Source organism: Dermacentor variabilis, chromosome 9 (assembly GCF_050947875.1).
Source record: "Dermacentor variabilis isolate Ectoservices chromosome 9, ASM5094787v1, whole genome shotgun sequence".
Taxonomy (NCBI): Eukaryota; Metazoa; Arthropoda; class Arachnida; order Ixodida; family Ixodidae; genus Dermacentor; species Dermacentor variabilis.
Window position 1 is genome coordinate 25,848,876 of NC_134576.1, and position 26,234 is coordinate 25,875,109.

General features: G+C 47.7%; 1 protein-coding gene across 4 annotated transcripts in view; it reads left to right on the forward strand.

Annotated features, from left to right (window-relative positions):
- The window catches only part of LOC142592560 (muscle calcium channel subunit alpha-1-like), a 370,570-nt gene that overhangs the window by 209,903 nt on the left and 134,433 nt on the right, over positions 1–26,234 (forward strand). For all 4 annotated transcript variants that reach the window (XM_075704077.1, XM_075704074.1, XM_075704078.1 and 1 more), the window contains exons 11-17: positions 747–834; positions 1,526–1,686; positions 10,079–10,304; positions 20,009–20,216; positions 21,403–21,523; positions 22,197–22,273; positions 25,111–25,403. In XM_075704077.1, the coding sequence (XP_075560192.1) occupies positions 747–834; positions 1,526–1,686; positions 10,079–10,304; positions 20,009–20,216; positions 21,403–21,523; positions 22,197–22,273; positions 25,111–25,403 (1,174 nt within the window). The remainder of the gene's footprint in view (positions 1–746; positions 835–1,525; positions 1,687–10,078; positions 10,305–20,008; positions 20,217–21,402; positions 21,524–22,196; positions 22,274–25,110; positions 25,404–26,234) is intronic.

Sequence of the window (26,234 nt, forward strand, 5' to 3'; positions counted from 1 at the left end):
GTGGCACTATGCTTGCTTCTGCTTTTTTGCCTGCACCAGATGTTTCTTCAAGCAGAGTGTTATCTCAGGAATCGCTTTTGTAAATGCTAGGCACGGCGTACCTTTCACTTCGCCACGACATAACCGCTGCTTGTTGAAATCGCTGTAAGTTCCACGTCGCAGTAATTTTCTACATAAATGACCTTGTTCTCCATCTACAAAGGCGCAACAGTTTAACTGGATTGAAAAGCGCAGCTGATGTTCACTACGCTTAATTGTTGACAAAGAAGACTTCGTTTCGCATAGCGACCACTAGAAAATAATTTTAGAACTTTATAGCCACAATCTTAAAACAACTCGGGTTCTCATACGCATTGAGAGATCTCTTAATTCATGCACATAGACGATTTCTGGCTATGTTCTTTGGTATCTGCCATTAGTGGTTTTCTTGAAACTTAGCAACTACTGCAACGATAGCACTTCTCTCTCAGTCTTCACTTAGGGCAAAACTTATTGAACATGCCAATCACCGGACTGGGAACGAAAATGTTTAAGTGAAGTTCAGTTAGCATTTCTTAGAAAATGTTTGCGCCTCTATGTCTTACTTGGAAAAGCTTTGAAGTGCAAGTGTCCTGATTCCAGCGGAGTTGTTACGGGATGATTCAGTTACGTGCTCGAATATGTGCCGCGCATGCTCACTCGAGTGCCATTCACTCGACTGTTTGCGACTGTGCTCACACGAGTCTGTTTTTGGTGCGGCTGCGCAGCGAGTCAAGACACCGACCGGGAGCAACAGCGGGAAGGGGAGACGACGAGTGGCGACGTCGTGGTCCCGTCCTGGTGGGCATCCAAGAGGTGCGCGCCACTTCAGCAGAGCGCGCTTGGTCGCGCTGGATGCCTCTTGCATAGGGTGCTCTTAGAGCCTGCAGATAGTACAAGCAGTGGGATTGCCAACTGAGAACACTACGCCTAAATGACTAAGATTGCAACGTTGACGATGAAAAAAAACAACTATCTGGGAACTATTCGAGAGAGAGAGACTGCTCTGGCGATAACGCGTATGTCCACCTGCTAAGCTCATTGAAGCGTTAACGGCTTGATATCTTGATGGCCTCTGAGTAAAGCGTGTTGCACTTTTAATGGAGCAGGGTCAAAATATGACTTATGGAAAATAGCCTAATCAGGATGATCGATCACACTAGCCGAATAATTTCAGCTTGCAAAGTAAGGACTGGGATAAGTGTCTGCACGCTTCCCACTTCTCGTCCTTGTAGGAGATGCTCTGTATTGCGAGCTGTGCGTAAATACGCATAGCAAGCCATACAGAGCATCTGTATACAGGCAGCTTTATGTATACGAGCCGTTAAAGAAATTAATTAAGTTGGTTGCGTAAGCAGCAATATAGTTTTCTGTCGTCCGCCATCTTGAATGAATCTACCGCTAATGGGGACTCCGATTTATATGTGCAAGGGAAGGAACAGGTTGACTTTGACGATCCTCTCCCACTCTGACCAATCGTTTGTCGACTTCGTTTTCTTACACGCAGCAAGCAGCTGACTCGTACCAACCGCAGGCTACGGCGCGCCTGCCGCAAGGGTGTCAAGTCGCAAGCCTTCTACTGGATCGTCATCGTACTCGTGTTCCTGAACACGTTGACGCTGGCATCTGAACACCACACGCAACCGCCTTGGCTGGACCACTTTCAAGGTGAAATGCCAGATCGTTCACAAGAGGGGCGTTTTGGGCGACTTGGTATATCCTGTCGTATCCTTATATTAGCGCAACTGAGCATGGTTGTGGCAGCTCGGTTTAATACCTCAAAGGATGTTTGTTATTTATTTAAACACACGTGGTTGTATGCTGTCTGCAGGCTCTGTAAGTTGTTGAACGTGGCTATGACAGGCCTGTTTATTGTGTCTTGTATATTCATCAAATAATAATAATGACACTACTACTACTATAATAATAATAATAATAATAATAATAATAATAATAATAATAATAATAATAATAATAATAATAATAATAATAATAATAATAATAATAATAATCACGAAAATACAAAGGCAGACTCTTGTCTCTTCTTCCTCGTTTTTCTTTGCTGCGATCCTCATTCTGAGTTCAGCTTATGCTCCTAACGCCACAGAGGGGCGCGTCAGTCGCCGGAACGGGGTAGAAAGTATTATTCCAACGTACCGCTATATTACGCGGAAGCGTACGTGCCCCGTCTGTGAAATCGGAGAGATTAGCTTGGAGGCCGCCGAGATGGGCGAGGGAAGTGGCCGCCAGAGGAGGACGGCACCTGGAGGTCGAGAGAGAGAGCGGGCTGCGCGTTCGGGGAGGAGGAAATAAGGTGGAGCTTCGCGGAGAAGGAGGGTAGGCGGAGGCGCGCTGGGTTCACCTCCTCTGGCAGTTGCTGCGGGCTCTGTGTGCGCTATGGATGCACTGGATTCGTCTGGCGATCGAGAGGCCGAACGCCAAGCGAGAGCGACGGAGCAGCAACGCAAGCGGCGACAGGCTGAGCGCGAGTCGACCGATCCCAAAGTCGTGGGCGAGCGCCGGGCAAGAGCTGAACAAGAGTGGGCAAAAGGCGCGGGATAAGCGTGCCGAGGAGTCTCCCGAAGAACGTGCTAGGCGGCTTGCGACAATGCGTCCTGTCGTTGGGCTCCACGGTGGGTTGCTCGCGCCACCACCCAAACATATTCTAGATATATGGCTAGTTCCTTTCCTTTCCTGTACTTTCTGATCGCCCCCAGAAACGGAGGCACACTGAAGTACTCCATTTTTTTTTGGCTACAAGACAAAATTTTGCCCGCTTTCACGTAATTCATAGTGAGGAGCCAGACATGAGCGTAAGTGCTGTATTACCTTTTGTTGCGACACGTTTGACCGGGACCATAGGGCCAGGCTACAAAGTTGGCAAGTGGAGATCTCCGCCTGGAACTACGCGACAAAAAACAACGTGAAAAGTCACATACCCCAGTGTCCTTTGCGAAATACCAGTAACAGTGACCCCGCACCGCACGATGAACACCACTCGTAGTATCATCTCCGATGATGATCTGATGGACCTTACCTAATCTGAGCATTTAGAGGGTTGGAAAGATGAAAATGTGATCAATATAAAATGAATTAAGATGTCATGGCAAAGAGATTGAAACGAATCACATTATTCTAACATCCGGTGCAAGTGTGCTTCCGGAGACCATCGAGACAGGCTAGATAATGATCATAGTCAGGCCCTACATTCCAAGTACTATCTGTTGCTTTAAGTTTCAAAGAGTTGGCCACAGTTCACAGATCTGTCGCGGGCGCCTCACCTGTGCCAAATGTGCCCACGAAAATTCAGCGGAATCCTGTGAGAACAAACTGAAGAGCGTCGACTGTGATCAGGAGCATGCCGCCTATTCGTGGTCCTGCGGGTCGTGGGAGAAAGAGAAGGAAACAGTTACAATTAAAGTCAACGAAAACATTTCATTTAAAGCAAAACTAAGACAGGTGTCCTACCCTGTCTAAAACCAGCTTTGCCGAAGAGGCAGGTCATGGGACAGCGTCACAACGGTTTTCGGCTGCTGTCTGGCCCACGCGTAGTGAGCCGGTTGTGACGCCATATGACCCTTCGGCGGCTGCGACTAGCGCTGCTCCGCTATCTCGGAAGAAGGGGCGCCATCGACCCCCGCGCTGGTCGCTTCAAGGGTCTCGTCCCCCGACGCCAGGCCTTCAGCGCGAATAAACCGCTCGCGAGAGCGCGTTTCTAGCGCCCCGAACGAGGCGATGGACGGATATTCCGGCCAGACGACGCCACCAGCGCCTAAGAAGCGCCGAGAATCTCTGGGCCGCTTCAAGAAAAAAAAAAAAAAAGAAAGGCAAGATGGCATTACGGGGCCTGTAAAGGGCCCTATCAGACATTAAATACACAGTACACAACTATTTCTAAAATCGGCACTAAAATAGCTCACTGGAATGTCAGAGGTCTCCTCCGTAAGCTCGATGACCTTAAAGAAATCCTCCGCAATTTAGTCTCACGGCGCTGTGTGTCCAAGAAGCACGCCTCAATCTTACTGAGACAAATTTTCTCGGACAATGTTCTACTTTTCGTAAAAAGCGCGATGACACTATCCTGTCATTCCGTGTTGTTTCTATCGTAGTCGACAGAGGTGTTGTCTAACGGGAAATAAGACTTCATGCGCCCCTAGAGGCAGTTGTTCTCCGAGGGGTGTTGTTTTACAGGCTAGTCACTATCAGCTCTGTATACATCCCTCCGAACCATCAACTTAATAAAACGCAATTTCAAACTACATAGATGAACTTTCTGCGCCATTAACGCAGAAAATTGGGCTACTTGGTGTTGATGCATTTGCTGAGACATGGTCACTAGCGCTAACAAGATTAACGGAAAAAATATTGGGACAGAACAGAGAGCTAGACTTCAACTGACAGGATGTATTCCGAAAAAACACGCAAGAAACCACCGTAAGCTCTAATAAATGCGCAGACGGGAAGATAAACGAATGTGCCACCTAGGGGAAAACCACACGCGCAACGAAGCCGATAGGCGCCCACAGCAAGCCACAGAAAGCCTGTCAGTTGAAGTGTAGCGCTCTACATATCTTGCCCCAACGTTGTTTAAGTTAGTCTTGTTTGCGCTAGTAACTATGTTTCAGCAATTCCTGTGCCATACATAGTTGTCGGAGATTCAAAGGCAATAACGCTTTGTCGAGAGACTCACGATGGGAGAAATCGCCTGATTGCAGACTTTCTTTTTTCGTCAGGAGCACGTATAGTTACTGAGAAAGAGGCAACGTACTACAGCGTCGCACGTAATAGATATTCCTCCATAGATTTAAGCGTAGTGTCGAGTACGCTAATGCCGTACCAGGACTGGCCCGTTTTCAAGAACTCTATGGGAGCGACCGCTTCCCAATTATGTTAAGCTTCACAAATCGAGATATATGCTCGCCACACGTACCCCGATGGAAGGTTGACTCGGCTAACTGGGAAGCTTTCAGAGAACTAACAAAGTTAGACCGAGATGATATTACCTCATTTATAGTAGACGATGCGGTGGCCTATATAACAGGCTTTATTATTGAGGCTGCCACAAAATGCATCCGTCAAACTAACGTACTGGCGAATAAACGTCGTATCCCGTGGTGGATTGAAGAACCTAGCGAAATACGGAATAATCAAAATAAAGCTACGAAACGACTTCGCGGCTCTCCTACCGCCGAAAGTCGGCAATATTGCGTGTATTTCGCGGTTTTCTTTCACGTTAGAAAAAAAAAAAAACCTTTTATGTAGCACGTATTGAGCAACAGTAAGTGGTATCGGGAGTTTTTCAGAAAGAAAGACAACCTGAGTATCTCCAAGCGACGGCAAACAGCATTACCTTGGTTCTGTCCAGCTACGTGGCATTTGCATTTATTTAAAGTTTGGGTAACGTTACGTGGGGCTCCATGCGTATGAGAACACAATAAAAATATACACCCACCGAAAGATAAGTACTGATACATATATTTATATTCACTCGTGTCCAATCTTGCTGCGAAGATATTGGTCTTCCGTCTTTATCAGGGGAATGTCAGTATAAGTCAACTAGGTCAGCTGACAAATGTCTTAGGGTAACGAATTCATTGTGTGTGTGTGTGTGTGTGTGTGTGTGTGTGTGTGTGTGTGTGTGTGTGTGTGTGTGTGTGTGTGTGTGTGTGTGTGTGTGTGTGTGTGTGTGTGTGTGTGTGTGTGTGTGTGTGTGTGTGTGTGTGTGTGTGTGTGTGTGAGAGAGAGAGAGAGAGAGAGAGAGAGAGAGAGAGAGAGAGAGAGAGAGAGAGAGAGATAACTTTATTTGGAATCCGGCGATTGGGAGGCCCGGGCCTGGGGCCGCCTAGAGGGCCACTGGGAGCTGCTGCTCCCGTGCGGCTTCCTTGGCTCGTTGGACGGCCCAAAGTTGGTCTTGGAGTTCTGAGCTGAGCAGCACGGCCGACCACAGCGCCCGTAGATTTTCTGGGGAGACTGCCATTTTATTTTGGTATATTTCACATCCCCACAACATGTGTTGAAGGGTGGCTCTAACACACTTGCATAGCTTGCACATATCGCTCTCGTATATATCGGGGTAGAAAGTTTTTAGTTGCACGGGACTCGTATAAGTTTCTGTTTGTAGTCGCCTCCAAGTAACGGACTCAGCTCTGTTCAGTTTAGTGTGAGGCGGTGGTAATACCCGCCTCCGATTTTGATAGAATTTGGTAATATCACTAAATCTTGTTAATACATCTTTTTCTCTCCAGATTTCCTCCTCCGCGTTCTCCTGACCGATGGAAGTCACTCTTTGCTCAGCTCGGCGAGTAAGACCTCGAGCTTCGCGGTGTGCTACCTCGTTGAGGTTGACTGCGGGAATGTCTGGAGTCGTATGCGCTGGGAACCAGATCAATTGCCTGCCGTTCCTCTCTGCATTGGAGAACTTTGCTTCATTGACTCTGATGATGTGCCATGCCTCAGGAGAGATCCTACCCTTTGCATAATTTCTAATGGCCGCTTGAGAATCGCTAATGATGTACTGAGCATTCGTGGAGACCAATTCTAGTGCAATGGCTACCTCCTCTGCGGTCTCGGAATGTTTGGTATTAACTGATACGCTTGTAAGGGGTTTTTGGGTGTGATCTACGATTACTGCTACATAGCTATTTCTGTCTGGGTATTCAGCCATGTCTACGAAAGTTGCTCTGTCGTCTGACCCAAAGCTTCGGATAATTTTCTCTGCTCTACTCTTGCGTCTGCCGTCATTGTAACCTGGATGCATGTTCTTGGGTATATTTGGTACTAGGAGTTTGTCACGAATTTCTCTCGTTATCGTGCTCTTTTCCCCGTATAGATTGTGATAATTCATTCCTAGTGTGCTTAGTATATGCCGTCCCGTTTTGGTTTTGGTTAGTCGCTCTGCTTGAGATGTTTGTTGTGCTTCTATGAGTTCGTCCAGTGTGTTGTGGAGTCCTAACTTGAGCAAGAGATCCGTGCTCGTACTGATGGGAACCCCTAGCGCTAGTTTGTATGCCTTTTTTATCATGTTGTTAATTTTACGCTTTTCTGCTGCAAACCAATTGTGGAAGGCTGCTATGTATGTGATCTGACTGATTACGAATGATTGTATCAGCCGTATGATACTTTCTTCCTTCATACCTTGGTGCTTGTTAGTAATTCGTTTGATTAATCTCATGGTGTTTGTTACCTTTGTGTCTAACTTCTTTACGGTTTCCGTATTTGTGCCTTTGTTCTCGATTACCAGACCCAGCACTTTGAGCTGGTTGACTATTGGGATATTCCGCCCGTTCTTGGTGTGTAGCTTGATTTCCTCAAGAGCCTTGTTTCTGTCGTATCCTTTGCCCGCAAGAAATAAAAAAAAATACGAAGGAACATAGGACGGGCAGTAAGGAAAATCAGTTCAGGGTGGTGGGAATATAGATCGCTTTATGTAATCGGGAAGTATTAACATGCACCGTCTAGAATGGCTTAGAAAGGCGACGTGTAATTGGAGGTATGCGAGAGGCCTTATCGTTGTTGGGGACTTCTTCGACTGACTCCTTATGATGATACTGATTCGAAATGATTTGATTAGTCTACCTGCGAATTGATAATGTACCTGACAAGTGGCTCATCAGCTGTGACGTTGTGCAGGCGCGCGCTTCGTGAGAGGTATACGTCCCGGTCGCGGCAGAACGTTTCGATAGGGGTGGAATAAAGGAAACGCCCATGTGACTCCCTTTGCGTGTGCATTATTCTGAAACTCTGAGTGACCAAAATTAGCTCTGAACCTTCCAGTATGACTTCTTATGGGTCCCTATTTTTTCGCAATGTTCAACTCTATATATACATGTGCGTGCGGGTGTGTGTGTGAGGGCGAATCAGAGTCTTTGCGCCTATATATATTATTTGGGCCATAATAGAGTACATGCAGGTAATGACAAGTAGACGTACTATTCTACGTACCTTACACTATTTTTACATATAGTCCCCACACCGGTTCAGACATTTCTCCCATCGCGGCACTAAACTGGAGATGCCCCACTCGTCAGGCAGCGACTCACGCAACCTCTTCGAACGCTCATTGCCATGCAAGTCTCCACGGCCTTCTCCGAATTGACACCACCACCACCTCGCACTTCTCACAGCGAAACGCCTTTCCATACGCGTGGGCTCCATTTCCTTGCGGATTTAGACGGGGGTTCGGCACTTGCTCCATAGAAAACAAATCAGACTTCGTTGCGCATGAGCCGTAGACGGATGAAGCACGACCGTCATCTTCCACAACTGACAGCAGCGTCGTGTCGCGGAGCTCCGGGAAATAAGGCCGGGCCGCTGCAAGAAGGGTTCACTGCTGGGAATGGATAAGATGACTTCGTATTTACAGTCGTAATTTGGATAAAGAAAGAGACCCAAGGACTTTCTGAATCGACCTAGCATGTATGTACGTTTGGTTCTGTTTTCCCACCAGCCTGAGTCACTCTGTAGTTTATGTTCGAATGATTAGAGAATCAGGCTGCTGTGCTGAAGGAACCGGGTTGAAAACCAGCCGTCGGACTAGCTTGGCTCATTGAGTATGTGGCAATGTGTACACATGTGCCACTCATCAAAGGGGAAAGTGGACATAGGGAAAAGTAGATACAGAACTTTGTATGTATCACTCTTTAACGAGCTTCTTTGAAGCCAGTTTGGACCACTGAGCACGTGCCAGTAGGTGCGTGTTGCTCTTCAATGAACGTCTCTGACGACAACATTGGTGACTAGGTATGTGGCACTCGGAAAGTGCCGCATACAATGCTTCAAAACAATGCTTTGAATTTCTCCGACGCTGGCCGGAATCGAACCCGCGTCACACGGTTTCCTCGAGGACAACAACACGATGCTTGAGCGGGCTGTGTCACGAATGCATTGGGAATGTGCCGCTATTTGATGAAGCTCTCGACAACTTGGCACATAGTGTATGTGATATTAGGTGTGCTACAAGTAAAGGAACAATTTTCAGCGTTCGCCCGCACCTGCGTGCCACACTTCTCGTCTGGGAGGCCGCCTGCGGACTTCTTGGCAGCGGCACTGCATGACGCAGCTTGTTTCGAAAAATGCGCGAGGGAGGAGCCCGGCTGCCGCATGACGGGCTTCTCGACGTTCTCACGTTGCAGTGCGCCATGCATTTCGGACGAGATGTGCAGGATTCACGGCGCCGCCGCTAGGTGACACCAGATGTTCTTAGGCAAGCGTATAAGAGGAGTCACGCTGTAGTACACGCCTCATACATAACTGGTTTCGACAGTGGCAAGACGTTGTGTTGGCAAATTTAATTCAGCGCGAAATCATTACCGTCGACAATCCTCGTCAGATGGGTTCTGCCGAAATAAAAAAGAAAAGCAAACATGCCTCATTGCTTGCAAAAATTCCGGCACAAGCCAGCTCACGATGACGGTCGGTGGTAATGCGATTGCCATTCAAGCAGTGAAGCGACCCACCGTATTGCGACCTCCGAAACCAGTCATGTGTAAGCCGCGTACTGCAGCCACACTCCTCTCGAGACGCGTGGGGCCATCTAGCAGTGCACTCACAAAGTCTTCCTTCGTTTACGTGGTCTCAGATATTTCACCGGTGCATCGAAACGCTGGTAATTGTTCCTTCGCAGCCCGTGGGCATTCGCGGCCAAGCGCAAAAGCGCCCAGCTGCAATCCTTGAGGAGCCCGCCTGACGCGCATTCGGATCCGCCCAGCACCAAAAAGAAATTTTAAAAGATATTTTTTGAAGATGAAAATGATGATCGTGACACATACGGCACATAAAAAAATAGAGGATGCGCTCATAGTCTGATGGTTGGTGGAAAACAACAAAGTGAGCATCGACGACGTGACTGCCAACAACTACATCAAAACGATTACGGCACATAGTAGGTTAGGAGGTTAATAGCCGTCAAGCATCTGATAAAGCGGCACTGCAAGTAGAGAATTTGAATAGCAGGTTTCACGCGTAAAGAGCCTAGATAGATAGACACAATGTGACTGAACTAGGCTACAAATGGTAATCGTATTTAAGTCTTAACCACTGCTGCTGTTCTTTTCGTGCGCAGACGTGGCGAATATGTTCTTCGTGGTGCTGTTCACGCTGGAGATGCTACTGAAGCTGTACAGCCTGGGCTTCCAGGGCTACTTCGTGTCGCTGTTCAACCGCTTCGACTGCTTCGTGGTGATCAGCTCGATCCTGGAGACGGTGTTCACATACACCGGCCTCATGCCTCCGCTAGGAGTGTCCGTGCTGCGTTGCGTCCGCCTTCTGCGAATATTCAAGGTCACCAAGTGAGTAAACCTCACCGAATGCGCAACTGTATGAACCAGTAACAGCATATACACCCAGGATTTTCTTTTAACACGAGTAGTACTCATAGGAGCCATGCGCTCCGAGGAAGACGTGTATAACTTACTATGCAAGATCAACACGGCAGACACTAAGCTGCCATCTCTTAGGAATTTAATCTCTCACAGCTACGCACGTTATTCTTGTGACGATTAGAGAAGGATGCGGTTCGTCACCTGAACTAGCCGATTAACTTCTTCATTAAAAGTACTAGAGAGTATATTCTATTTGCGATGCTGCAATTTTCAGGATACAGTGAAAATGTGCGGAGAAAAATATTCGTTTTCTAGTTGTCTTCTCTGGGCACTTGGCAAGAATGTGATGAAGAAAGATGTTGACCTGAACAGCTGTATATTTCAACTCCCGTCTTAAAAATATTTCCGGCGTTGGCGCTATAGTCGCAAGAAATTGGTTGAATGGCCGTTCAATTATTCGCGTCCTGGGCGTTTTCAACTTCGAAATGAAAACACGTTCCCCAAAGCTGTTGATTAAATAGACAAACATAGTTTTGGTTATTTCTCCTATAAACTAGTCACTATCACTGAGATCCCGACTTCCGTATTTGTTGTTCGAGAAGAAATTGCCTGCATCTTTGTTGTGTCATTATCATCATCATGATCAGCCTACTTTATGTCCACTGCAGGACGAAGGCCTCTCTCTGTTATCTCCAATCACCCCTGTCCTGCGCCAACCGATTCCAACTATATAGCGCCTGCAAATTTTTTTAACCACCCCACCTAGTCTTCTGCCATCAATGACTGTGCTTTTCTTCTCTTGGCACCCATTCTGTAACCCTCATGCTACACCGGTTATCTAACCTACGCATCACGTGACCTGCCCAGCTCCATTTCTTTCTCTAAATGTCAATTAGAATATCGGCTATCCCTGTTTGCTCTCTGATCCACACCGCTCTATTCCTGTCTGTTAACGGCATGCCTAACATTCTTCGTTCCATCGCTCTTCGTGCGGTCCTGAACTTGTTCTCAAGCTTCTTTGCCAATCTCCAAGTCACTGCACGATATGTCAGCACCGGTAGAATGCATTGATTATACACCTTTCTTTTTAATGATACTGGTAAGTTTCCAGTCAGGATATGACAATGTCTGCCGAATGCGCCTCAACCCATTTTTATTCTTCTGTAAATTTCCTTTCCATGATCAGAGTAGCCTCTGAGTGATTGACCTAGGTAAACGTACTCCTTCACAGACTCTAGAGGGTGACTGGCGATCCTGAACTCATGTTTCCATGCCCGACTATTGATCATTATCTTTGTCTTCTGCATATTAATCTTCCACCCCATTCTTACACTCTCCCTGTTAAGGTCCTCAATCATTTTTTATAACTCGTCCCCAGTGTTGCTGAACAGGACAATGTGATCTCCAAGTCGAAAGTTGCTGAAATATTCGCCGTTGATCCTTACACCTAAGCCTTCCCTGTTTAATAGCGTGGATACTTCCAAGCACGCAGTGAACAGCATAGGAGAGACTGGGTCTCGTTGTGTGACCCTTTTCTTTATAGGTATCTTCCAACTTTTCTTGCGGAGAATTAAGGTAGCTGCGGAATCTCTGCCGATACTTTCCAAGATATCTAGGTAAGCGTCCTGTATTCCTTGATTACGTAATGCCTCTATGACTGCTGGTATCTTGACTGCACCCGCCGTGGTTGCTCAGTGGCTATGGTGTTGGGCTGCTGAGCACGAGGTCGCGGGATCGAATCCCGGCCACGGCGGCCGCATTTCGATGGGGGCGAAATGCGAAAACACCCGTGTGCTTAGATTTAGGTGCACGTTAAAGAACCCCAGGTGGTCAAAATTTCCGGAGTCCTCCACTACGGCGTGCCTCATAATCAGAAAGTGGTTTTGGCACGTAAAACCCCAAATATTATTATTATTATTATCTTGACTGAATCAAACATCTTTTCGTAATTTATGAAAGCCATATAGAGAGGCTGATTGTACTGTACGGATTTCTCGATTACCTGGTTGGTGACATAGATGTGATCCATTGTAGAGTATCCCTTCCTGAAACCTGCCTCTTCCCTTGGTTAACTAAAGTCCAGTGTTGCCCTTATTCTGTGGGTGATTATCTTGGTGAATATTTGATATAATATTAAAAGTAAGCTAATGGACCTATAATTTCTGATTTCTTTAATGTCTCCCCTTTTATGGATTAGTATAATGTTAGCACTCTCCGAGTTCGTATAAAGGGTCGCTATTTTTCAAGCATTATGTCCCCACCATGTTTAATTAAATTGACTGGTAGTCCATCTTTCCCGTTTCCACTTTTCCCCGTTTCATGCCTTGCAATAGCCTCCTAACTTTCGCTAGATATAGGAGTCTGTAACCTGTTCATTACTACTTCGAATGGAGGTATAGTGGCTGCTTTGCGTACTGTACAAGTCAGTATAGAATTCTTCCGCTTCTTTTACTACATTCTAAGAAAAGTTTACACCCTTTGAAGTGCCCCTTCTGCCGCACAACAGTAATCGTCATCTGCTTTGATGCGTTTCCTTTCTTGAAAACGCCGCGCCTGCTACTTTCCTGTCGGGAATGCTATCATGCTGATAACGCGCATGCCGTTCGTTACGGGAAAGTACCGGGCTCGAAGCGTTAAAGAAAGGAAACGCATCAAGGCAGATGACGATTATTGTTGTGTGGCAAAAGGGGCACTCCAAAGGGTGTAAACTTTTCTTAGAGTGTATATCTTCGAGCTTACTGATGATATTACGCTGCTTATCTTTCAGTACATACATCTTGGTTTGTCCTATGCCTACTTTCATTCTCACTGTTTTCAGCGAAAAGGAAACTCACCATTCCTTTGTTGTGTGGAGCTCAGCAATTCCTTAGCTTTACCTTAATCCGATAGTATTGGTGTTACTGTGCTCATATACAAAAGCGATCTTATAGATAAAGAAAGAAAAGAGAGCCAACTGGCGACTGGCAGCCTACTGGCTGGCAACCCTTGGTTGAAGAAAGTATCGTCATTAATGTATAGGAAAGATAAGAAAAAAATCATGAAGGGAGATAATTAGTGAAGAAGCAGATGGGAAAGTTAGACAAATTTGTATGAAACCGCCGCGCACTGTTATGTGTATTACATTTCTGTATGTTCGAAAATACTCACTTCTGTAGTATTTAACATCACTGAGACTGCACACACACTCACTCTCTTCTGCGCTTCAGCGTCGCCAGGGTGTGCCTAGTGCACTCATCATGATTTACAGCGGGAACAGTGCGGCTAGGCAAATTCTCAGTGCGCTTGCACCCACCATGCTTTACTTCATCGCTTCTGATCGTGATCAATCAACCAGGTGCAGCGTTCTTTGCCACAGGAGAAACAGCACAAGCTGGTGTACCGAACCGCTGTAGCTTGAGAGAGCTCATTCACAATGCAGCAAGAAATTGAAAGAAAGAAATGTCGCAGTTTCGCCCGAAAGGCGAAGCCTCGATTCCGATATCAAATTAGTACACACCTTGTACGAAGCAAGGATAGTAGTTCTATCGACCATATCAACTTGGAAACATTTGCTGGCTAACTGAATTTACGAGCATGGTGTCAGCGCACACAAGCAAAGATGAACACATCACATTCGATGAGCCGTGTGCGTGACGGAGACAGCGCACTTGCTCTCTTTCGAAAGCGAGATGCGCACACTCGCACGTTTGCACTGACACATACACCATTAGGCGCGCGGCGAAAATTTTATCGTCCTTGGACTTTATACGGAAGGTCACGGTGACGCCGACGTCAGAAATGCGCTTGGAGTGTCCATATAATTGGCATCGCAATAAAGGTAACGTGGGTAAAGTGGAAGACCGTCAGCTACACGCAGAAATCAGATAGGCTGTCGCTTTGCTGGCCTTTGCGACTGGGGGTCCTAAGAAGTGAAATGTACTTTGCTCGTGGAGGAGAAAGGGAACTTGGGGGGCTGGGTCCTGATATTCAAGACGTTTCACATACACGAGTTTATATTACATACCTACAAGTTTCAAAGAGTACAGAGAAAAAAGTTCATGAAGAAGTTGCAGTACCCGATCACGTCGCTCTTTTTATCCCCTGCGTGGTCATTGTTCTGTCGCCTCCCCCAATGCTGCGTCAGGAGACGGATGACCTCAGGTCCCACCAATCCGGAGGTTTGTTGCCCTTTCCCTCCGAAGGGAGCTTTGTCGGAAACACACGCACATCACTGGGCACAAACAGGGGATCCTGGGCACAAACAGCGAGCCTGTGTTAACCCAGATGGTGATGTCGTCGGTATACATGGCATGGTGTATGCCGTCGATTTCTTTTAACTGTTTTGCCAAATCAATCATGGCTATGTTGAAAAGCGTGGGGGAGATGACCGACCCTTGAGGCGTCCCTTTGTTTGGAGTAAGGAACTTCTCTGATCGGAGCTCTCCCAGGCCAATCGTTGCCGTTCTGTTTGAAAGGAAGGCTTTGACGTAGCCATAGACTCTCCTCTCGCAGAGTCGTTCATGCCCGTGAGGATAGCCTCGTGGCTTACATTGTCAAAAGCCCCCTTGATATCCAATGCCATTATTGTAGTCTCCCCGCTCCTTGGGACGTTCCCGAGTACTCCTTCTTTGATTTTAAGCAGTAAGTCTTGGGTCCATAATTTTGCTCTGAAGCCAAACATGTTGTGCGGATACAGTTCATTGTCCTCCATGTACTCTTGTAGTCTCATAGTCTCGGAGTCACCACTCGTTCGTACAGTTTTCCCAGACACGATGTGAGCGAGATCGGTCTGAGGCTCTGAATTTGAAGTTTTTTGCCCGGTTTAGGAGTCATGACTACCTCCGCACGCTTCCACTCCTCGGGGACCGTCTCAGCTTCCCAGTGTTTGTTGAGAAAGTCGGTTAATTCTGCGATTAACTCTTCACTGAGGTTGCGGATGAGTGCGTTATTGATCTTGTCTGCACCCACGGCCGTGTTTCTGGTTGTGTTTCGAATCGCTGCGTAGACCTCTTCTCGCCTGATGGGTCTGTCCAAGTTAACTTTTTCTCATCCCCGGTAGCGCTTTGTGTAAGCTGCTGGGTTCGTGTCCCCGAAGCACTTAACGCATACCTTCTCCAGGAGTTCTGAGTCTGGTCCCTCGAGTTTGTGGATGAACCGGTAGATGGTTTTGTTGTTTTCTGCCTTGGTCTTGGTCGGATCTCTGAGAACCTTGAGAATATGCTACGCCCTCGCTGTGTTCAAAGTTCCGTTGGGGGAGTCGCTGAATTGCTGCCAATTTTGCCTTGTCAATTGCGCCGCGTACTCCTCTGCTTTCGCTGTGACTTCTGCGGTCTTTATCTTTAGCTTCCTGTTGTTTTCTTTCTTCCATCTCTTGGTGAGCCCGCGTCTAGCTGCCCACAGCTTGAGCAGTCTGGCGTCTACCTCGGGCGTCTGCGTCGTTCGCGCTATTTCTTTGGTGTACTGGCGCTGTTTTTCATTGAGCATTTTCCCCCACTCTTATATTAATTGGATCCCGTTCTCGGCGAGATTCCTATCGCATGCCTGTCGAAAAGCGCTCCAGTACGTAATTTTTGCCGATCCCAGGTGACGCCTTAGCCTGCCCGAAGTTACTTGCGTCTTGAGTATGTAGTGGTCACTACCCAGGTTCTCTCTAACAGGTTCTTCCACACTGCTTGTTCCGCTCCTTGTATGAACGTGAGGTTGGGGCAGCTGTCGGTACTAACGCTGGTTCCGATTCTGGTTGGAGTGTCTGGGTCTATGAGGAGGTTGCAGTCGGTGTTCTCTGCAGCCTCCGCTAGCGTTTTGCCTTTTGGGTTTGTTGTTTATATCCCCAGCTTTTGTCCATGGCGTTAAAGTCTCCTAGGATGATTAGCGTGCTGTCTTTCGCTAGTTTGCGTGCGCCATGGAAAAGCTCGTAGAATTTTCGCTTCCCCTGTTTCGGAGGGCTGTATGCACTTACAAGAAGATACTGCCGCTCTTTCTTTTCTTCTTTGGTATAAATTCTACGATCACGTGCTCTACATCGGTGTCGGCTATCCTGTCATGACTTATGGCGATGAGTGACTTGCTGACTAGGGTTGCCGTTCTTCCTTTCTCTTGAGTCTCGTAACACGTGTATCCTGCGAGTGTTGGTATCGTGCCCGTCTCTTGAAGCGATATGATGTCGGGCGGTGTTTGTTGTGTGTGAATGTATTGTTGGAGGAGGCCCTGCTTCTTACGGTAGCCTATGCAGTTCCATTGCCATATAGCTAAGGTTTCTTGCTTGCTTAAAGTTGTACTGGCCATGTTTAAGCCTCGGTGTTGTTTGCGGATATGTCGGCGAGGGATGCCAGTGCGGGGCGGTGGTAGGCCTTCTCTCTAGTGTTCTCGGTAAACGTCTGCTTGCAGGTGCTGCTCCGGAGCTCTGTGACTTGTTATTGCACTTGCTGCATTTGTTGCTGCTGTTGCTGCATCATCTGCTGCATCATTTGCTGAATCTCTGCTTTAAACTTGGCGAAATCCTCGTTGCCTGCTTGCCATGGGGCTTGGGTTTGTACGGTTTGTGGCTGCGGAGGGCTGTTCGACCTAAGGTCTCGCACTGCCTTCGTTAGCTCTGCTTAAAAGCACTTCTTGTTGGGCTAGTGGGTAGCTGTGCATTATAAGATATGAAGACGCCAAATAAAGAGACACACACAAAGTTCTCTTCTCTTGCGTGTGTCTATTTGGCGTCTTCATATCTTATAATGTTAGCTCTGCTATTTGGCGTTCTAGCTCTTTCTGCCTAGCGCGTGATAGCTCGAATTCGCGTCTCAGCGCTATTTTCTCCGAGTCCTCCTGTCTAGGCCGTTCGCGGTTGCTGTTTTTGTTCTTTTCGTTAGCTACCCCACCCGAGTGCGGAGCAAACCAGGGGTTTTCGGCTCCCCAGCTCACCTTAACGCCGCCGCTCTTTCGGGTACGCTTCTTCTTCATCTTCTTCCTCTTCTGCTGCTGCTGCAGCTGGCTCCCTCCCTTAATGGCCAGGGGCGGCAGGGGCGGGAAGGACCGTAACCGGCTCCGTGAACGGCTCCGCGACGCCCGAGATCTTGAACGGCTCCGCGAGGTCTCCCCCTCTGAGCTGAACCACATCGGCTTCTTGCCGCGGTCGTCCCGGCTGCGACGTCTGCTCTCGCGTCCGCCGCCGTTGTTGCCGCCGTTGGCCTTGCCTCGCAGGTCCCTGGCTTTCTTTAGTCGGTCTTGGCACTCCCTCGATTCGGTAGCGTGGTTGCCTCCGCAGATCAGGCATCTCGGGGTACACAGGTCATCCTTTGGCGGGTTCTGCATCCCGCACTGTTTGCAAGCCTTGGCGTCCGGTGGGGGGCACACGTCGTAGCGGTGACCTTCTTGGCCGCAAACGTAGCAGATTTGTCTTGTGGGCCGGTACGGGTAGCACTTGTACTCGGCTCCGCAGTAGATGACGTGTTTCGGTGTGATGGATCCGTCAAAGGTGATGACGACCGTCTTGGCCTCGCCTAGTCTACGGGCGCTGTGGATGGTCACACCGTGTGTGCGCGTCCACAAGTCGGCTTTCAGTTCCTCCGGTGTCGCTCCGGGGTCCACTCCGTGTATCACGCCACGCCGGGTGTTTTCCGGTGCGGGCCACGTAAGCGTTCACGTCGTATGAGCGCCCCTCGATCGTGAGGCTAGTGATGCGCCTCGCGAGCGGGGCGGCCTCCTCGTTCGGCGTGCTCACGATTATTATGTTTGATCCTGTGCGGAGCCTGGTGATCAGGTCTCTTCCCTCGAACTTGTTGCTGCATGCCGCGGCTACGGCCTGGGCCACTTGAAATTGCTGGAGCGACTTGACTACGAGTCCCCGCGGTCGCAAAATAATCTTGAAATCGTCTCTGGGGAGCGGGGGCAGCCTCCGCTGCGCTCCTTTCCCGTCTTTATTCAGCGCGCCAGAAGCTGGCGCGCCAGCTGTCAGCGGACGGGCCGGAGATTACCCTCCGAGGTCGCCTTGAGCGGCCGGGGAATTCCCGGCGCTGGCGGCGTTCCGTCCGTTGTTCCTCTGTTGCTTCTTTTGGCATTTGGTCATGACCAATTTCCAATTTGCTTCGTCTGATTTGTGAGTGTCTTGCTGCTCCTGCATGGCGGAGTCCTCGATCTCCCCGTCCGCCGAATTCTCGGAGTCGGAGGTGCCGAGGTGGTCGTCGTCCATCTTTTGTGCTTCCAGCAAATTCTGGGCTAGTCTACTCGCCGATGGCTCAAAATTCGTATATTTCGTGGAGCGGGAGTCGGGTCCAGGCTGCATCGCTGTCGCTGAGCGGGCCTGGCTGCCCGCAAACGCCCGTAGTCGTGCTAAACCTCGGTAGGCTTAGCGGCGAGCGTTTCCCGCCAAAGTCCGGTAATTTGCCAAAAAATGGTCCTATCGTCTTGAAATCGGTGTCCGGGTGATCCAGCTTGCGAGCTCTCTCAGATCCAACTCAAAAGTTGGCGGCCCGGTGGGTCGAGATAGTCCGTGAGGGTCAGAATCTACGGAGCCCATGAGACGAACGTCTGCACTGCTCCGCTTCTTCTTCTTCTCCTTCTACATTTGCGAAACGCTTTTGAAAACAAATTGTCAATGGTTAATAAATGGTCAATGGTTAATACATGGTAGCTTGTGAGTTAAAATGCTACACCGTGCCAATATTTTTTTATCGACTTCCTCTATGGCTGCCGCGGTTTTCGGAAACGTCCTTTTTGAATGGTTATGTGAAAACGCCATCATACATTTCATTTGCTTTTGAAAACAGTGTTTTGCTACGTCAATAAATACATTTGACGAGAAAACCACATAGGAGATCGCATTTGGCGAGTCACTTTGAAATATTTACAAACATTTGATGTTCACGACCTCGTGAGTGTGACTTTTGAGAGATACTACTGACATTTTTGGTGGCAATAAGGATGTTTCTTTTCTTCGCCTTCTGCCGCATAACTATGAACAGTATCTTTTCTGAAAATGAGTGTTTGTGCAGATTGTTCGCATAGGCCCTTGACTTTGTGTTCTTTGAGTGTCACCATGAAGTTATATTTAGCATAGTGTTTTTCTTTCTTCTCATCACACTCTGAAGCACAGGAGCAGCTCGAACTTCTGAGTGTCGTCATCATCTCTTTATATATACATATTTAAAAAAACAGAGAAAAATTTCTAAGTGCAGAAGTTTGCCTTGCTGCAGGCTAGATATGTTACAGCAGGTTTTGTATATGACGAGGAGTGACAGAGACTGAGAGACGCGCACAGAAGCGATGAAGTTAAAAGCGGTGGCATGCGAACTCAGCTTAGCTTCGGTAGCCTCCCTGCAACCCGCAGGAATCCTTAATCCTTCTTTTCCAACGAGAAATACGAAGGGAGCAACTAACTATGGTCAAGGTACCTCCAACAGCTGAAGGCGCGCGCCGCAATCCATGTTTAAATCGATCTTTAATGCAGTCATTTACGTTGCAAAAAAGAGGAAACCGGGAGGTGTCGAGTTCATGTAAACGCGCTCAGGTGAGCAGCGGCGTCGGAGATATCATGGACTTGTAGGAGAAAACATGTCATCTACGGCAGGCGGCAGAATTTGGCGATATTTTTCCTAACGAAAAATTTCGCTCACAAAACAGCCACAAACTGAGCAAGGGCGTCGCTGTCTCTGCACTGGCACTGACCTGGCTGGCATCGCGCTTTCTCCCCTCCCGCCCCGTGACAGGTATTGGGCGTCGCTTCGGAACCTGGTGGCGTCTCTGATCAACTCGATGCGGTCGATTGCCAGCCTGCTGCTGCTGTTGTTCCTGTTCATCGTGATATTCGCTCTGCTCGGAATGCAGGTGTTCGGCGGCAGATTCAACCGCCGCACCGAAGACAAGCCGCGAAGCAATTTCGATACCTTCTGGCAGGCTCTGCTCACCGTATTCCAGGTGAATCACTCGATTTCCTCCGCCATGTCGCATAATGGACGTAGCCTTTGTCTTTTCCTTTCTTTGTTATCTTTACTAAGTTTACAGTGCTTCGTAACCAAAGAAGGGCAGGTGGATGGCGCGCACGAGCGGCGTACCACAAAGCTGGCCTACCACGATTATGTAAAGCTTATTCGTGTTTTCTTTTGCCATAGCTCAAAGCCGAAAGATAGTCGATGCAGCAGTGAAGTACCCAAGGGTGACATTGGTAATACGTTAACGTGTGATGTCAAGAACAATGCTGACGACGAATGATGAAAGGAGGACGAGCATTGAGTTAACGATCACGTATTTTATTCTCGATCGGTTATCAGATTGCTTGTGTGCCCGTCGCGGTGGTTCATTGGCTATGGCATTTTGTTGCTGTGCACCAGGCCACGGCTTCGATTCCCGGCTGGGCGCTTGCGTTGTGGTGGGGCCGTAATGCGAGAACGTCCGTGCACTTGCATTTAGGCGATGTGTTCCAGTATACCACGCGGCCAAAATTCACCTTCTGTAGCTTCCGCGTCGCTAGAGGACATTGAAGCAGGTAATTTCAATTTATACATCAAAAATAGTGTCACGGAGTGCGATAGATGGTTTGCCTTAACATTATCGCACTTGTTGGTACATGTGCCGGAATGCGAGCAAAAAAAAAAAAAGAGTGGTTTACAAACCGTACTTTTCCTTCTTCCCACAGTGAGATAAAGAGGTTTAAAGAGGGCAATTTTTCATTGAGGGAACTATACTGCAAATATGTCAGTAAAGCTTTGACTTACAAGTTTACAATACATGGTGTTATAACTCGGAATATTTCCTTCGATATTGATGCAGTGTGCACGTATTTATATGCAGAACAACGGTTTGCACACCGCCGTTCATACGGAAAGCTTTTGTTACTTCACGTATGTAGAAACGTTGTTGCAGAAAAAGAAAAATAAGGCAAACAGCTGATAGTCGGGTCCAGCATGTATGTCCTGCTTTTTAGAGTCGTGTCAGAGGGGCATAGTTTATTCCTTTGCCAAACGTTACGAACATAATAATACTTACCGAGTACACGCAGCCTTTTGATACTGAACGCGCAGAATTCGCTGCGGATCATTTGTTGCAGCTAGGCTCCTGCAGTCTACGTGCTCAAGCATACCCGTGATGCGTTGTTCTGCCGCAGATCCTGACCGGTGAGGACTGGAACGTAGTGATGTACGACGGCATCAAAGCCTTCGGCGGTGTTGGCTCTCTCGGCGGGATGGCCTGCATCTACTTCATTATTCTTTTCATTTGCGGCAACTGTATCCTTTATGGGAGCATCGATGTGCGCTTAAGGTCGGGTGCTGGCAACACAGGAAGTGTTGCTCGTTGTTCATTCTTTTCTGCCAACATTAAGTACAAGCAATCTCTATACTTCCTTCGTGCTTGACTCACTGAGCAATGGGCGACAAATCCAGCTTTACCCTCCCCCCCCCCCCTAACAAAAATATACATGCCTGCCTGTTTTGCCGCACGTCGCTGTCCGTGAGCTACGAGGAAACAGCGTACGTTCCAAAGGTACACAGTATAGTGAATTACCTTATTAATTGAATTTATATACACTTTTACAGTGCTTCCTGTGACCACCATGACCCCCCTGCTTGGCAGGAAGGTGCCGACGATTGCCGACCAAATATTACAATGCAGCATCATCTGCGAAAAAAGAACACGCAGCATCAGAGAGAAACGAATAAGGCTTATATACATTTGGTAAAAAAAAGGCGAGTGTTTAGGGGACAAAGAGAAAGTGGCCTGGCACAGCGCCTGCACCAAAACACCGTGCGGCAGTAGACACTATTCTTTAAAGCGTCAAATGCGGACTTCCACATTTACCATCTTCAGCCTTGGCGTGACATTGACTTCGCGCTTTGCCTGAGCCCAAATTCGCTTCTATTTCGCGAACTGAGCTTTCCTTGACTGCACGTTGTAATGAAGACATATTGCTCAACGTATTCTTGGCCATCGCAGTAGACAACCTGGCTGACGCTGAAAGCCTCACTGCCATAGAAAAGGTGAGTCTTCCTTTCTGCCAGAGCAACTCGTACTTTATTTAAACTTGAGTACAGTAGCGCCTTATCATGCGTGTGGTAGCATTGGTAAATGACCTCTAGCCTGAGATGGCTATTTTAAACAGACAAGCGCAGCGGCCACTTGACGCGTTGACAATTGTGTCTGAAAAGTATTACAGCGCTGCGCGCCGCAAGAAAAGTAGTTCAACTACGACTTAAAACACAGCACTGTAGCGTCGCTCACCAGGACACGTTACTTCGCTAAATCGTCCAATACGCAACGCGCAACACCGCCACCGGAAATGCGCCACGCAGCGATAAAAAAAAAAAAAAAAACTGGAGAAAGAGGAGCAGGTGGGCCTTCTCACGTGAGCCCAGCTGGGTCCTTCTGTTTATGGATAGAAGAAGGAGGGGATCGCTTGAGCGCACTGTCCGAGGACGAGAAAAAGTGTCTTTGTCGCCAGACGCGCTCGCTTCCTGGCGGTATATGGTAACAGGACATTAAATTTGTTCTACCTCCCCATCACTGGACCGGTGTGAAAAAATGATTTTGCTTAAGTGATCAACAAGCGGCATTTTAGAGCTTGCAGTGTATAGCTGAAATTTACATGCGCCCTGGAGAAGGGCCCTTCAAGCCGACATCAGCATACACGGATGTGCGAAAATGAATAGTTTTATTAGAAACGTCTCAAATAGACCCTGCCATGTTGATATTGCTACCTGTACGTTTCTCCTTGATCAGCGCCATCTGTAGAACTTCCTGGAGTTTGATGGCCTGAAAGAAATTTTGTTTTCCAAGATTACTTTGTGAAGTATAACAGGATAGAGATCGGGTAATACTTAATGTGGGCGACTCGGAATGGATGAAGTTTGCGCACTGAAGAAACAAGGTGCCCTAATGAACTGCAAGCGCTTCACAAAAGCTGTCCTAATAGGCCGTGTTCTCTTCGAACGTACAAAATTAATCAATCAATGAATCAACCAATCAATGAGCCAACCAATAATTCAATGACTCAATCAGTCTATCAACGAGTACCCAATTTGAAAATTCATTACCCACTGGGTCATCTCTCCTGTTCTGAATTCAGCAAAGTTACTTTATCAGCGAATAAATCACGTCACGAACAATGAATACAGTAGCAAAGTCATTCATAGATTGGGCGCCTAACTTCTTCAGCACTTTACACCACTTGTACTTTATTAGAGCTCACCAGGCCAATAAGGACATATAAGGAAAGGTTCGCAAGCATATCCGTTTCAATTAGCAACATTATTTCCGCTAAACCACTGTACTTGGTGGTAGGTACATCTTTTGTTCAGGCTTTTTAAATAAAAGCTTGAACGTGTCCGTGAGTGGGATTTGAGCTATGATACCCAAGGGCAACAAGCCGACGCTGTAACCATTTCGCTGCCCAAAAGCTGTCGATTTTGTCACAGAGAATGAAACAAAAATCCTAAGAATAATAATATCATGCCTGATTAAGTCATAGGTGCGAGCATTCATTTAGTTGACCAGTGTGATAACAGATTATCATTTAACTTATGACAGAAATGGGAAAAAATTGCTAAATGACATGGTTACATGCTCATTTTGAATATTATTGCTTACGCTGCAAATTTAAGTGAAACCAGTGTAGTGTTTTGTACGCTTACACATTTGAGCGTGAAGCTACTGCCGGTCGCATCGGATAGCGACGTCGCAAAGTTTTCGTGCCATCCGACATGAGTAGTCGTGTGTAATGTTTACAATAAAGTTGAGTACGAATGCTCTTGTGTGATTTCTCCCAAAATAGCATCGTTGCCGCAACCCGGGAGCAAGAGTTATGCTCTTTTATTAAAACAGTGTTCAAGGAGCATTGCAGTTGACTTTGTCGCGGCCTGCTGTGCATGGACACGGTGGTAAGATGGTAATTAGTTGGTTGGTTGGTTGGACGCTCTTTTATTAAAACAGTGTTCACGGAGTGTTGCAGGTGGCTCTGTCGCGGCCTGCTCTGCGTGGACACGGTGGTAACATGGTAATTGGTTGGTTGGTTGGTTGGTTGGTTTGCCTTTATGAACGGCTTATACATACATACATCGCGAGAGAGATAAATAGAAGTCATGAAAGGCAGGGGGAACGCCTTATATACAAATTTCAAATAAGCTAGGAGTTCACAGGAAGATTAGCAGTAGCAAAAAAAAAAAAAAAGGAATGTCGCTGTAGCCATCGTTTGGACAAGGGAACTTGTCCTGACGTAGAGATCTCCTTTTCCAAATATTGGCTTCTACGACATTTCTTGTCTCACTACTGCTCATCGCTTCATATTGTGGCTGCTGGTGTTGTTTCTTCGCGCAAGTGGCACGTATCCACCGTGAGGGATTGGCTAAAAATTGGGCGTTTCGCACAAAATGAGTAGAGGTTGGGAAGGGAAAAAGAAGCTTAACTTGATATGCCAAATGTAGCTGCCTATCACCATTATCGCATGCCATAGTCGTCATGGCTGCGACCTCTCATAGTTTCGTTTGTGACCGAAGAAAGTGTGTTGTTATCATTGCTTTGGCTGAAAGCTCACTCACTGCATTCGACATCAGTCTTTCTCCAAGAAAGGCAACGACGACGGCATATCACTTTGGTTGCTTTCATTAAGCTCTACGAAAAAGCGCGCATTTTGTTGCTTATTGTTCCTTAGAAACTGTCGGGTTGTTCAAAGCTTCCGTCAATCAAGTATATCATCTTCTTTTGAATGTTATTGTGTCTGCTCGCGCCAGCCTTCTAATAAATGTTTCGCCAGCTAGCCCAACAGGAAATATTGCAAAGTACATAACGGGAAACGAACACTGGACTCACTCTCGCTCTGCAGGAGGAAGAGGAAGAGGAGGAAGGCGCCGAGGAAGACGAGGAAGAGCGGCGCAAGCGGCTCCGCCAGGAGCGGAAGCGGCGCCTGAGGCGGCGGCGTAGGCGGCGGCGCCGGCGCGAGCGCAAGCGGCGTCAGCAGCAGCGGCAGCAGCGGGACGCCGAACAGAACAACGGCGGGGCCAGCCAGGACGAGGCCTCGAACGATGCGGGAAGGGGCGCGAACAACGGGGGTCACCCGCCGTCGGACAAGGCTGACGCCCTGGCCGGCCACATGAACCACGCGCCGCTCATCAAGATGTGAGGGCGCCATACAGCACGCTGCAGATGTTTGGTGGACGGCTTCTTAGGACGCTGTAATAGTTCCGCGGATGTCGTATGAACAAAAGTTGCCTAGTTTTAGGTGTGAGCCCTGCGGAAACCCGCAAGGTAGAGAGAAGTAATTAATAAAGTGAAAAATCAGACATTCACTCGTTCGTAGCAATTGCTACAAAGGAAACCCATACGGGTTCCTCGAAAAAAAAAAAAGGAAGCCTCGCAGTTGAAGAAAAATTCGTCCTGGTCCGGCACTCGAACCCGGGAGCGCTGCCTTTCCGGGGCAGCCGCTCTAACATCTGAGCTAACGAGGCGGCTAGCAGATGGCGTGGCGAAGTCGAATTTGTCAACAACTCGAAGCAAAGGCAACAGTTTGACGTAATCTGACGTAGTTTTTCTTCAACTGCGAGGCTTTTCTTTCGAGGAAGCCGTATGAGTTTCCTTTGCAGCAATTGCTTACGAACGGGCGGGTGTCTGATTTTCCCTTTATTAAAAGTTACCTAGCTGAACCGAAAACTTTAAGTGTTTCCGACAAGGTAAAAAAAAAAAAACAATCAATGCGATATACTGATCCCTCGCTCTTTCTTTCTTTGTTCTCGTGCGGAACGTGTCGCGTTTTCTGCTCTTATACAACAAGCACAAATAGCAACGCCAGCAGGTCCCTAGAAATCAGTAATCACTAGAGTCGCTGTTGCACAACTTAACTTTATTGCGTCAGGTGTTTCTGCGAACAACTGCACGACTTTGATGTGATTTTTACGTGATGACAGATCGTTGTTCTTGCTTGCTGGACGGAGCGAACGGCTGAGGCTGCGA